This window comes from Alligator sinensis, unplaced genomic scaffold (assembly GCF_000455745.1).
Source record: "Alligator sinensis unplaced genomic scaffold, ASM45574v1 scaffold1295_1, whole genome shotgun sequence".
Taxonomy (NCBI): domain Eukaryota; kingdom Metazoa; phylum Chordata; order Crocodylia; family Alligatoridae; genus Alligator; species Alligator sinensis.
Window position 1 is genome coordinate 3,747,836 of NW_005841880.1, and position 13,809 is coordinate 3,761,644.

Genomic DNA, 13,809 nt, shown 5'->3' on the forward strand with positions numbered 1-13,809 from the left:
GCTATGAGCTACATAGGTGAGTCAGAGACTGATCGCCCCCTCTCAGCCCCATGAGATGCTGGGGAGGTGCCCTCCCTACCTCCCCTGGGCCCCCGGACCTCTCCCCGCTGCCTTGGGACCAGGCCCCCATGGCAGCAGCTGGTCCAGGCAGTGCCTGGGGAGAAAGAGCACCTGCAATTGCTTCTGGAGCGTCACGTCACTCCCAGATTTCAGGGGGCCCTGCTGCCCCGCCATCGCCACCCCTATCACCATCCTCACCACTGCCCCCATGCAGCCAGGTCTTGCCCGGGGATGCCCCATGACACTGGGATGCAGCCACTTCATGGAGCAAGGGGCTTCTCCCGGGGTGGGGAGCACATGGCAGGCAAGGCCCGGGGGCTCTCCTCCTCCTGGGCTAGAGCTGCCAGGCTCTGGGGGACTGCATGTGCAGTGCAGGGCGCAGGGCACTGATGCTGACTGTCCTTCCCCTGCAGGCCTGTGGTGGTGGCTGGTCATCGGGGGAGCAGCCGTGGGCATCATACTGCTGCTCGCTGTGGGTCTCTGCTGCTACAGGCACCGGCACTTGTGCAGGAAGACAGGTAAGGGAGCCAGGGGCCACCACGGCTGCACCAACTGGAGCCCAAGGAGATGGGCAGGGCCCTGGCCTGCCCCAGCAGAGGTTGCATGGCTGGGGGGTTCTGCCAGGGCAAGGGGCTGGGGGGTCCCAGGGGTGTCCCCAAGGGAGCACCTGCTGTGAGCAGGTGCTGTCCTCCCGTTGCCACGAATTGCAGTGCTGGAGCAAGTGGCAGGGAAGGGCTCTTCAGGAGCGGGACGAGTCAGGATCAGGCCCCCAACTCTGCCCTGGATGGGAGGCGTTCAAGGGGAGCACAGAGCACAGTGCTGCCTGGGCGGCTGTATCGAGGCAGTGCAAGGGTTTGCAACATGCCCAATGGCAAAGAGAAAGTCCATAGGGATGTACTTGACTCTGTCTCCTCAGACAAGGAAGCTAGTAGGTAGCAAGTTTAAAATGAACACAAGGCAGCTCTTTGTCACCCAGCGTGTCACTGAAGGGTGGAACTTGTGGCCACCGGATGCGGTGGGCGCTGACGGTCCAGCCAGATTCACAAAGGGATGGGACACGTTCTTGGAGGAAAGGGTCATCGGTCACTATTGAGCACGGGGTGAGGGGCACGGCCTCTGAATCAGAACATCCTAGGCCCTGAATGCTGGAGGCTGCACGTGAAAGAGCTGCATGGTATCCCGGGCTTGCTGGCACAGCCACGTTGGCCTTGGGCGAGAAGGGGGCGCTGGTATTTTTCTCCAGCCCTGCAAGGCTTTGCTGCAGACCTTTGTGGGCGGACCGGATCTCACGCTGGCCCCTTGCCTCGGTGCAGCTAGTCCAAGGGAAGCCCCTCAGGCCCCCGGCTTGGCCCTCCTCTGGTCTCTCCATGGGGCAGCTGCCTTGGACAGGGGCTTCTGCCTCCAGCTGCCTCACTCGGCTGCTCATGCGCTTGCCCGTGCTAAGGGACCCTGGGGTTGTCCTAGCTCCAAGACTGCCTGCTGCAGTCTCTAACTCTGCCCCGCATCTCCCAGGTGAGGAGATCTATGAAAACGTGGAGTACTGCAAGCAGTCGAAAGCCAACAAGTCCACGTGTTGCAAGGGCAGCCAGAGGAACAGTCCCGACGTCTACACTGTGGATTTCCAATCTAGGGGGCAGCCACCGGTACCTCCGCAGTACGTGCACCATGGCAAGGCCCCGAGGGCCCAACACATCCACTCATCCAAGCAGAGAGCAGCCAAAAGGCCCTGAAAGAGCTTGGAAGTGCCTGGCCAGGGCTTTGCTTGCCCTCTCAGGCTGCACCTTCCCCTGCTGGAAGGGCCCCCAGGGCTGTGTCTCACCCCCACGGGTGCTTGGAGCTGTACAGGGAGCAGCAATGAGAGGTGATGTGGGAAGCCCAGAGCACACTGGGGTTGTTCCTGAATAGCCTCGTCTTGATGCATCTCTGCTGGCCACTGAGGCCAGACTGAAACACCTGTGGGCAGGGCTGTGCCTCAGTGAGGCTCAGTAGTTTGGTGCCTGCTGACAGCTGGATGTGGCCCAGCATCTGCAGGGCAACCAGGACCCAGGTGCCGCGGTCCCTACTCATCCCTGTGGGTGGGGATGGGTGGCCACGCAGCCCTGCCCAGGCCTTGCCGGGCCATACGCTAACCCCAGGCCCCACCAGACGAGCTGGGAGCCTCCTCCCAGCCTCCCCTGGCCGCCCCTTGGCTGGGCCTTGCCTGGCACTGGTCCCAATGCCACCGCCCCAGGTAGCAGGGACAGGCCTGGCTGCCCCCAGCACCCACCGTCCCTGCCCCGGGGACCGTCCCAGCCAGGGCACAGTGCAGTGGCCCACACAGTGCCCGCTCAGCCGGGCGAGGGCGCTCTGAGCCCATGGACCAGCTCCGGCAATGCAGGCCATGAGCTGGGGTCCTGGCTGGGCTGGCTGCCCTGTCCAGGTGCTTTCTCCTCCTCCCGCATCCCCTCCATCTCTGCCTGTGCAGCCAGGAGGGGGAAGGCTCCATCCCCGCTCCTGCCTGGAGACTCTGGTCTGGGGGGCACTGCGTGCCCCAACACACATGTCCAGCTTCATGTATGACTGGGCCTGACACCTGCCCACGCCAGGGTGGTGCACAGTGCACTCCCCCGGGCACACCTGCATATGTGGATCCTGGCGGCTGTGCCAGCATTGTTGGCGGGGACCTGGAATCATTCTCTCAGGGACATCCATGCAGCCTAGTGGTTAGAGTGGGGAGCCCCAGACACCTAGCTTCCCCTCCAAGGCAGGTCCAGCTGTGTGCCTCAGTGTCCCCATGTGGCTGCGGGGCCCTCAGGAGGGCTGGGAGGTCTGACGGTGGCAGGTGACCAACCCCATGGGAAGCCCTGTCCCGTTGTACAGATGCCTGCCCCGCTGGCAGAGCATTCTGGGTGATGCCAGGCCAAGCCTGCCCCCGCCAACACCGCAGCACCTGCCGGAGAGCAGGGCCAAACTGCTGTCCAAGGCGTGAGCTGCAGCTGCCTACGCCGCCTCCAGCCCTGCCCCATTAGATCATGAACTGGGCTGACGTGAGCCTGTCCAGATGCAGCCGTCAGCCGCCAGTGCCTGCCACGGCCTGCAAGCGCTCTCCAGGCACAGCCTGGCCCCTGCACACGTGCACCCGAGAGTGCCTCACAGCCATGTGCCCGCCCCCCCCACGGGCGAAGGAAATGAGTTTGCACCCTCTTCTGTCCTTCACCCCCACCCCCTGTGCCATCTCTGCTTTGTCGTGCAGTTTTCCTTGCTCTCCCTGCAGAGGTTTGTGTGTGTGCATGTATGTGTGTGCACACGCATGCATCTGTGCTAGGATGTGTGTGTGTGTGTGTGTGTGTGTGTGTGTGTGTGCATGCATGAGAAAGAGAGTGTCTGTGCTGCAGTGTGGCTGGCAGCACACCTGCCATGAAAAGGCACTCACCTTTTCATACATGCCGCAGTGTGTATATGCTTTGGCAGGAGCCAGGCGTGTGTGTGTATGTGTGTGTGTGGTGCTCGAGGCTTGGGGGTGCCCGGTTCTCTCTGCTACTCCCAGGCATCCTCCTATGCTGTGTGATACAAGTGAGGGCAGGACCCAGCGCTTGACCCACTTCCGCCCTCCTGCCCAAAGCATTCAGGCCAGGGCCGAGTGCAGCCTGGCCGGGTGCCGGGCCTGGGGACTGAGCTTTACACTGTGCCAGTGTTGCCCTGATGAGCACTCAGGGCCCGATTTATCTTGATTAGCAGAGCACTTTTCAGCTCCTTTCTGATCAATGGGGGAGGGTGCTGTGAATGCTAATAAAATGCTAATTGCACCAGGAGGCCTTGGGGCCTGGATCAGCTGCACAATGTGGGGCGGGAGGGTGGGGGATGTTGGTGGGAGTGGGGTGAGGAGCTGACAGCTGCATGGGGGGTGGATCCAGAGGGTCAGGGATGATGCCAGGGGCACAGAGGTGAGCTTGCAGGTACCAAGATGACTGTTGGTCACCTGAGTGTGAGCAGTTGTGGGCATAGGAGATGGAGGGCTGAGAGCACAGCTGTGGATGAGTGTGGTGTATACATGCAGGTGTGATCACAGCCATGGATAAGCAGAATGTGTACGCACAGGTGTGATCACAGCCATAGATGAGCATGGTTTATACGTGTAAGTGTGATCACAGCCATGGAGGAGTGCAGTGTGTACATGCGGATGTGATCACAGCTGTAGATGAGCAAGGTGTGTACATGCAGGTGTGAGCACAGCCATGGGTAAGTGCGGTGTGTACACACAAGTGTGAGATCACAGCCGTGGATGAGCATGGTATGTACATGCAGCCATGGATGAGCATGATGTGTACACACAGGTGCGATTGCAGGTGTGGAGGAACGAGATGCGGGCCTACAGAAACCAGGCACTAATGCAGTGCAGTTATGTGGGTATTGTGATGCCAGCGATGCTGTGCACTGCTGTGGGCATGAGTCTGGCTGGGAAAGAGCTGGTGCACGCACAAGTGTGCTGGTGTGAATGAGCATGGGTAGCGTGCACAGGGGGCAGCAAGGCTGTGACTGATCCCAGGGTGGGCACGAGGGGTGCGATATCAGGGCCAAGGAGCATGGTGTGTGCACATGCTTGTGACAGCTGATGAGAAGGAGCCTGGTGCATGCACATGCGTGTGCTAGTCAGCATCTTGCAGTGTGCTATGTGCCCAGGCCTGAGTGTGCCTCAAGCCCTGTGCTCCTCTGGCTCCTGACCTGTGGGTAACCATGGGTGCTCGGAGGTGGGGGTGGTCCCTCGCAGACACCATCACAGGCCGCACTGGACCATGGCAGGTGCAACCGTATGTGATGTAAACCCCAGGGCTGGGCAGAGAGCTCCCCCTGCCCTCTTCTTCTTGCCCTTGCCACGGCCTCCCAGATAGCCCAGGCAGCCCTGGCAGGGGCAGGGGCAGGGCTGGGGCCAAGCAGCAGAAACCCTCAAGCTCCCGCCGCGCAGAAACGTGAATGAGCCTCTCTCCACACCGTGTGCAGCTGACCCCAAATCCCCTCCCCGCCCGCCCCTCCCCCACTGCCCCCCTGCCAGCAGCTCCAATGCACTAATTGGATTCCTAATGGCAGTAATTAATTGGGAAACTTCATTACCAGCTTGTGCGACACAGAGCTGTGGGGAGCTGGGGGGCAGGGGAAGGAGGAGAGAAACAACGCAGATGGAGCCAGACCAGACAATGCAGCCGCCTGCCTGTGGCCATGGTGTTGGGAGCAGGGTCTGGGCCGTGCAGCCGCGATGGGATGTGCCTCCACTTCTCTGTTGCCCCCTGGTGGCTGCCCCAGGCAGCGGGGTCCACCCAGGGCCCTGCCCCTCGTGCCAGGGCTGAGCGGGGCGCTGGATTGACCCCTTTGGCCTCCAGGGACCCCCAGGCACCCCCAGGCACCCTCCACCCCGGGTCCTGGCTGCCACATCCCCCTGCTTCCCACATCGAGATGCCAGTCATAGCTCCGGTCCCCTAAGACGGAGGCTCCTGCCCCTGCCCGGCTCCTGCCATGGCCTTGCCTACCAGGCACGGAGGCCTCGCCATCCCCTCCTTGACGGTGGGGGGGTCTCTGGGCCCACATGTCTGGGACCACCTGGCCCCGCCGCTGGCAGCAGCACTGGGGGTCCTGCCCTGACCCGCTGCCATGAAGCCTTGCTCTCCATGCCCCTTCCTCACTGCCCTTCCCCAGACAGGCTCTGCCCCTGCCTCCGTCATATTTCTGTGCAGACCGTCACCCTGGTAGTGCACCAGGCAATCCCCCCGCCATGTCCCCTGTCCCCGAGGTCCTCCTCACACCCCCTTCCAGTCCCTCCGAGGCCCCACAGCATGGGGGAGCCCAGGGAGCACCAGCAGGGCAGAGAGAGACCCAAAGAGCTCCCTTGCACCCTCCAGCCCATCCCCACCCCAGTATCCCCAGTCCACACCAGCAGCTGCCCCCCTCTGCTCTGTGTGGGGGACAGGCAGGGTCTCAGGGCAGCCCACTGGAGACACTGTCGTTGCTCCCCCGCCTCCGCCAGCCCCCCTCTCCCGGCACCACCACATCAGAAATGAGATCAATGTCAGGAGCTGGAGATTTTTAATTCTGCCGCCCGGCTCCCGGATGACAGCTCTGATTAGAGCAGCTGTTCGTTAGTGTTCCCATCCTCGGGGGAGGTGGGGGGGGGGTGTTTCTATGCAGGGGAGAGCGGGGGGCAGCAAGGATAATGTGGCATTCTCCGTGTTGGGAAGGGGCCGTGTCTCTGTGTGATGGATCTGGGCACCCCCCCAGGAGTGGGCACCAGCAACGGGCACCGGCTGGGGTGGGAAGAAGGGGGCTCATGCCAGCCACTCTGATGGAGCAGGATCCAGTTGGACCCCCCCTCGCCTTCGCCCCCAGCAGCCCAGCTGGGAGCAGGCCCTGCAGGGACTCCCATTGCTGTGTCCCCCCGCCTGTCCCGACACCCCCTGCACGAGGCGGGGTGGGGGGGTCTGCTGCCCACCAGGCCCCAGCAGCTGGCTCCGAGCATGCAGCTGGGCCACAGCCGCTGACTGGGCAGCACAGCCTGTCTGATCCCTGCCATGCTGCCTATGGGTGCTGGGGGCAAATCACGACACCTGGCTTCTCCTGAGCTCTGCCACTGCATTACCAGCTGCCCTTGGCTGCATCACTTGAATGCAGCGTGCCTCAGTTTCCCCACTTCCCTCTGGCAAGGCTCTGTAGCCGGTTCTGCCCCAGCCCTGCCTCTCACCGGGGAGAGGAGGTCGATATGGGGGTGGAAATCCTCCGGAAGGGAAGGAGGGTGGAGATTGAGGGGAGCGCAAGAGCAAAGGGCAGCATCAAGAGGAGCTTCCCGTGCGCGCCGAGCAGGGGCCGGCTAATTGTTACCGACAGATAAACCCCGGAGCCCATCAATAATTCAGCCCCGGGAAGTGCCAGTGCGTGTCTGATTAATAATGGATCAGGCTGCAGCCCCCCTCCCCACCCCACGCCCCAGCTAAAAATACCCGCTGCTCGCTCTAATGCCTTCTGACTGCCTTTCTGCTCCCATTAGCTAGCACAGGGCTCCCCCCATGGCGTCAGGGCTGCCCAGAGGTGTCCGGCCAGCAGGGACTGGGGCTGGGTTGCCGTGATCACCATCGGGGCAGGTAGCCAGGGATGGCAGGAGAGGCAGCTTCCAGCCTGGATGGATCAGCTCTGCTGAGCACCCCCACCTGGCACCCTGGGCTCCCGGAGCCACGGCCCCGTGATCCTGATCCCAGAGCCACAGCTGCACAGACAGAGGCACGCCCCCCTGGCCTGGGTCCCATGTGCAAGGCAGACCCATGGCCACGGCTGCAGCCCTGAGCCCCCCTCTCTGCCCTGCAGCCCCTGGTCTCGGTGGGCCCCATCTCCTGAGGGGGCAAGGCTGGCAGGGCCTGGTCCCAGCCTAGCTCAGGTGCAACCCAGCTCTCAGCAGCTGGGTGGAGGAAGCTGTTTCTCTGTGCCCTAGGACCCCAGAGCCCCCCAGGCAGGGCTCTCCTTACCCCCAGCGCCTCCCCCCGCCCATGCCCCGATCTGCAGACACCGGCTCCTCCCCACCCCGACCCTGCCCGAGTCACCCCTTTGCCCTTCCCAGCCTCCTGCACAGCGGGAACCGCTGACTCAGCAGCCCCCGGGCCTGGGGAGGGCTCTGTGGCAGGGAATCGATCGCTCCCCCTGGCCCCGACACAGCCGTGCCTGGTGCTGCTCTGGCCTGCGCCATTCAGCAGGGAGGAAGCTGGGGCCCAGTCCCCCCCCTTGCGTCCAGGCACTGATATGCCACGGAAGAGCCGGGCTAAGAAACATCTCCAGGGCCATATAGGACACCAGTGGCAGAGACTGGATGCCCCCACAAATAGGGCAGAGCTCAGGCACAGGGGGACACAAGCAGTGCCAAACAGTCTGATCCAGAGAGAGACAGAGGGCGCTGCCAAGGGCATCAAAGCCCTGCTCCCCCTCACACCACTCCAAAGCCCCTGAGGACCTCAACCCCTGGAGGTGGTGCCAGGCTCTGGGGCTGCTCCTGAGAGCCAAGTTCATCCCCTGCTGGGGCTACCAGTGGGGAAACTGAGGCACAGACACAGGACACACAGGGCCATCAGGGGACAGAAGGGAACCTAGGTGTCTCATCTCCCAAAGCCATTGCTTCGCTTACACACCAGCTCCTCTCACTCTCCAGTATCCCCCTCAAGAGCGGACACCCATTCCTTCATGATCCCTAGTGCATCACTGTGACCAGTCATTGCCCATGAACTTAGTGGGGCAGCTCAAGCTGGTGGCACTGGGGCACTGCCAGCTCATGGTCATGGCCACTTGTGCCATGCTGGCGGTGCTTGGGCTGGCTGCGCCAACCATAGATGAAGCCTCACCCTGCATCCTGGCAGCGCCCAGGCTGTCCGCGGAGGGAGGCCGCCAGGGCACCGGTGCCATTGTTCTGCGCTGAGCATCTTTCACCTTGAAATGACAGGCGATGCAACCGGCAGGCTCCCCCTCGTTTCTATGGAAACAGGTGTCCTCCAGGAGACGGGCTGGGATGGCGCCAGGACGCGGGGACAGAGTCGACAAGGACAGACGGACAGGACAGGCAGCAGTGTTGGACACCCAGGAGAGGAGAGGCTGTGACACGATCGCTCCCCGCCTGCCTGCTCCCCCCAGGCCCCTGCAGATGGGGGGGGTGCTGGTGAAGGCTCTCGGGGCCTGGCATCAAAGATGGACTCAGCAGGGCCTCAGCCCCCTCTCCCATACACGCCATGTCCCCCCCCCACCCTCACTGCTGACCCCTCTGCCCTGCACCCCACACCCGCAGGGCCCCCCGCGGCCACGTGTCCCCCCTGGACCTTCTTGCAGCTCCTGGTTCTCCGCTGTGATGTCCTTCCCCACAAGGCTGTCCATTCAAATCCAGGGGCTGGGGGCCTGGCAGTGCTGGGCCGAATTCAGCCCCACCCCAAATAAGCCGATAGGGGCTGGGGTGCTGGAATCACCTGCGCAACGGTGCTGGCTCCGGGTCCATGCGGGCTCTTCTCGTCCAGGGGAGCTGGCATGTCCAGCCGCTGGGCTCAGGCGAGGCCCCCAGAGGCTCAGGTGGGCAGAGGCAGAGTCACAGATGGGTGCGGGGCCGGCTGGTGTTTAATGGGCGCAGTGGTGGGGTGGGGATGGGGGGGCACCAGCACAGAGGACACACGGTGGGATGGGCATGGGAGGCAAACCCGTGCACACGCAGGGGTGGGGCTGGCTGGCTGGAGGCGGGGGCAGTTATAGGGTCCCCCAGGCTCTGTGTGTCATTGTGCTCCAAGCCTTCCCAGGATGGGGGGGAAGAACCATGGGACAGGACATGGGGCCTGTTTGGGAGGGACACCCAGAGCTCCTGGGACCCCAGGGTTGGACCCACCTGGTGCGGGACGAAGGAGGGGGCTCTGGTGGGATAAAGTTCTCCCAGGGCAGGGGGGTGCAGCCTCACTAAGGCAATGCAGAGGGGACTGTCACACGGTGGGGCCAGCTGGACTTGGGGCTAGGCTGCAGGGGAGCAGGGAGACAACCAGAGCAAGAAGGGCAACGGGACAGCAGCTGTGACTGAAAACCTTGAGGCCGGACCTCCCGGGTGCAGGCAACCTCAAGCAGATCCCTTCCCAGGGGGCACAGCAGTGGGTCCCTTCCCAGGCTGGAGCAGGGGGCTGGGGAGGGAGGGACGTGACCAGGGTAGAGCTGCGTGGTGGCAGGAGGCCCCTTGCCAGGAGCTGCAGGACTGGGGTGGAGCCCCTTGGACAGGCCGAGTAGTTGCAGGGAGCAGCAAGCGTCCGGCGCCGGTGTCACAGCGTCTGCACAGAGACGGGGTACAGCAGCGAGAGGTGCTCGGCACCCCGGACGGGCAGCTCCTGCGTGGTGTAGTGGTGCACGAGCTCGGGCACACTGGCGAAGGGTGCGCTGTTCTGCCCCAGCACGAAGCGGTTCTCCCGTGTCCGCGTGAACTTCATGTGCATGAAGCCCTGGCTGCTCCTGGGGACAGAGTGAGGCGATGCACCGTGAGCTGGGTGCAGGGGGTGAGCAAAGACCCCCCCAGCCCAGTGATACAGCTAGGCAAGCAGACCCGCATGTCCTAGACCCTACACCGCTCACACAGAGTGGGGACTCTTCTAGGTCCTCTAGCTTTTGGCATACAAATCTTTAACATTTAGCCTCACTGAAGACTGTGTCTGGCCTCCCTGGGCAGTGAGATTAGCCCAGAAGAGGGGAAGCGACTGGCTCAGTTATAGGTGCAGAACCCAGGTGTCCTGAGGCTCCCTGCTGGGTTTAATCCCTTCCGTGCTGGGTCTGCCAAGGGGGTGGGACAAGGAGAAACCCTGGTGGAGCTGGGGAGCTCCCTGCCTCTGCCATGGCCAGGCCTGGGTCACTGCAGCATGGGTAGGCATGGCACTGGCAGGCTGTGAACCCCATGCCAGGCCATGCCCTGCTCTTCTGGGCCAAGGTCTAAGATGCAAGACGCAGCCGGCCCAGCCCCTCCGGGCAGGGGGAGGATGGTTCCAGCAGCCAGCGCTGGAGGAGCAAGGCCGGCTGCTGCCTGTGATTGCCGCGTGCCGCTGCGATTAACCTGATGAAATATTCATGCTGGGTGCTTCCGTGTTGCGCGGAGCCGCACCGACAAAGCACCCGCTGGCCCAGCTTTGATGCGGGGCCCTCCGCTAATGAGCAGCAGATGTTCCAGGCGGGGAGGTCACGGGGCTGCGCAGCTGGGGACCAGCACCCGTGTGCAGGGGAGGGGCTACGCAAAGCTTCTGGGGAAAGGGGGATCCTCTCCTTCTGCCCGGGATCTCTGAGCTCTGCACCTCAGTGGCTGAATGACCCACCTGTGGGGCAGGCCGGCCTCATGCCTCCCATCCCCAGCGCTGACCTCTTAGCCAGGAACTCCTCCCACTGTGGAGAAGGGAACCCAGGAGTCCTGATGTGCCCCTGCCCAGAACTGAGAGCAGAACCCAGGAGTCCGGACACCCATCCCTGGTGTGGAGCTGCTGGGCTGTGACTTCACCCTGCAGCAGCACCTGGATGGGTAAGCATGGAGACCCAGGAGCTGGAGCAGTGCATGCACACACGCACATGCATGCACATGCAAACACATGCGTACATGCACACACATGAATCATGGAATCATAGAGAAGCGGGACTGGAAGGGACCTCCAGAGGTCATCTAGTCCAACCCCCCTGTCTGAGACCGGATCAGCTCTCTCCAAACCTATGCACAAATGCACACGCATGCATTTGCACACATACACGTAGGCAGCAGGGGGGACAGTCCCAGGCACTAGAGAGAGGGGGCTTCAGGCCTGACACCATGGAAGGGGCAGGGGCAGGGGCATCTGTTTCTGTGAAGGCACTGCGGGCTCTGACCCCTGGTGTAGTGACTGGGACTGTCCCCTGGGAACCCCACAGCTGACCAGGACCAGTGCTAGCAGGGGCCCTGGACCTGACTAGCCACGGTCAATGATAGGGCTGCCATTCCCCCTGCAGAGCAGCCGGGACCTGTCCTGGATTTTGCTCTAGTAACACCCCATCTGCCTCCAGCAGGGCCCCCTGCCTTGTGTAATGCCCCCACATGAGACCCTTGGCCCCTTGGCAGCCCAGACATCCCTTCTCCCTGCATGGCCCTAGCACTGGGCATCGCAGCCACACCGCGGAGCTCTGCCTGTCCAGCCACAGGGCCTGGGAGCGAGACAGGAATGCAGCAAGCCCAGCTCCCCTTCCCCCAACACCCCCCCAGACTCCCGCCCCCTGGCCTCCGGGGCTTTGACCGCCTTTGAGAGGTGATGCCAGGCTCAGCCACCCGCCTTTGATCTCGCTGAGCTGTGTCAGCTACAGCAGCCCCGGCCTTTATCTCCTCCCAGGCCTGTCAGATAGTGGAGATTAAGCTGCCTTCTCCCTGTCCTGCCCCAGTGCACGTGCATGCACACACACACACACACACACACACATGCACACACACACGCACACACAACCCCATCCCCTGCCCAACCCTCTTCCATCACCTTTCTCTGGTATCAGTGGCAGGTCACTGCACAGAGGATTTGCTTAAATCAGGCAGCTCTGCCATCCCCAGAGAGGAACCCCGGGGTGGGGGGGGTAGTGGTTAGAGCAGGGCTGTGGGAATCAGGAGTGGGCAGCTCTGGTCATGAATCCCTATGCAGTGGGAGCCAGGTGGGGCTTGGGTGGGGGGGGTAGTGCCCGACCCAGGGGGGAGCTGGACACCCTTCGAAAACCCCAGTGCGGACTCCTGAGTTCTGTTCCCAATTCCCCAGCTCCCTGTTTCGGTTTCTCCCTAGCTCACACCCTGGCAGGCTGGGGGCGACTGCTGAATAAGCCACCACCCCGTGGGGGAGCACCCAGGGCAGGGAGGTGCTGTGTCTGGCACTGGGGGGGAATGAGCATCTCACCTGAGGGACAGGGAGTAGTCGTGGTGGCTGGTCTCGCTGTTACGCACCAGGTAGCTGCCTTCCTTGCAGAGCGTGAGCAGGTTCTCAGCGTCCGCCCGGCTGATGGAGCCGTGGTACCACCTGGCCCGGGCGAGAGGGGCACTTCAGGGGCAGAGGACATCCAAGGGAGCCCTGCCACCTCGGGGGCTTCCCTCAAAGCCCCAGCTGCTGGAGGCATAGGATTAGCTGAGGAATCTGGCAGGGGATGGTCAGAGCCTTGAGCTAGAGGGTACGAGCTGGGGGCATCATGGGCTGGGGGCACCCGGCAGCGGTTAGAAGGACCTGTCTCCCCCATTTTGATCCCATGATTTCCACCCCAATCTCACAACCCCCGGGGGCCTGACTGCCCCAGGCTGGGCACAGCCTCAGGTCCCCTGGCAGGGCTCCCCCCAGGAGGGGTCTGTCACCGTGGCATCTGGCTCTCACCACCCTCACATGGCTGGGCCAGGTGCCCAGGACTTACGTCTGCTTCTCCAGCGGGAGCGAGGGGTCCACACGCTCAGCCATGGGGGGGCTGCGCTCCGGGCTCTGCGACCGGCTGGGCTTGGCACTGCCTGCCAGGGTCCGTGGGGGATGCCGGCGCTCCTTGGGCTCCCAGTCGGGGCTCTCAAATTGTACTGTGGGCAGGGCAGCAGAGCAGAGCGTTACCCACTGGGCCAGGGGCAGGGGGAGGCTGGGGGGGCCCTTCCATAGCTCCCAGGTGCCCCCATGGCCCAGCAGCCTCCCACCCTGCTGGCAGGACCCCACGTCTGGTGGGTTGAGCTTGAAGTCTCATCCCCAGCCCCAGACCTGTCCCCCACTGCTCCCCCTGGGCTCCCCCTACCCCTTGCACCTGCAAAGGCCCGGGAAATGTGGTCCTTCTTCCACTCCCAGGGCTGGTCGTACTCGTCTGCTGGCCGCTCGTCGTCCTGGGGCAGGCGGCTCTCGCGGCCCTTGTCCTCGGCGTCTCGTTCCCGCTCCTCATAGGGGGTGTCGTACAGCTGCAGCCCCTTCCGGGACTTCTTCACCCGCTGCCCATCCTGCTCGGCCTTGCACTGGACGTCTGCGAGCCAAGGAATAGGGGGTGGTGTTACTGCACAAGGGGATGGGGCAGGGCCAGGGGGAAGGGATGGGGTGTGGTTGTTGGGGGCACAGGGGTGGTGGGAGGGAAGAGGAGGGGTGCTTCCATGACAGGGATGGAGGCCAGGCAGGAGGTGCTGGTTCAAAGGGGGCCACTGGCTGCCAGGTGTACCTGTGCCTGGTACAGGGAGAGGAGCTGCCAGGGGGCTGCAGCCCCTTCCATTCGCCCACCTCTCAGGGGTGGTCTTCCACCCAG

General features: G+C 63.3%; 2 protein-coding genes across 2 annotated transcripts in view; one reads left to right on the forward strand and one right to left on the reverse strand.

Moving 5' to 3' along the window:
• The window catches only part of LOC112549203, a 4,798-nt gene extending 3,008 nt beyond the window's left edge, over positions 1-1,790 (forward strand). The window contains exons 3-4 of the mRNA XM_025196574.1: positions 474-578; positions 1,573-1,790. Coding sequence (XP_025052359.1) covers positions 474-578; positions 1,573-1,790 — 323 coding nt within the window. The remainder of the gene's footprint in view (positions 1-473; positions 579-1,572) is intronic.
• Positions 1,791-9,842: 8,052 nt separating this feature from the next.
• Positions 9,843-13,809, reverse strand: part of SHD (Src homology 2 domain containing transforming protein D) — a 7,313-nt gene continuing 3,346 nt past the window's right edge. Inside the window, exons 3-6 of the mRNA XM_006017510.1 lie at positions 13,327-13,504; positions 12,958-13,111; positions 12,456-12,575; positions 9,843-10,029 (exon numbers count right to left, since the gene is read on the reverse strand). Of these exons, the coding sequence (XP_006017572.1) occupies positions 9,843-10,029; positions 12,456-12,575; positions 12,958-13,111; positions 13,327-13,504 (639 nt within the window). The remainder of the gene's footprint in view (positions 10,030-12,455; positions 12,576-12,957; positions 13,112-13,326; positions 13,505-13,809) is intronic.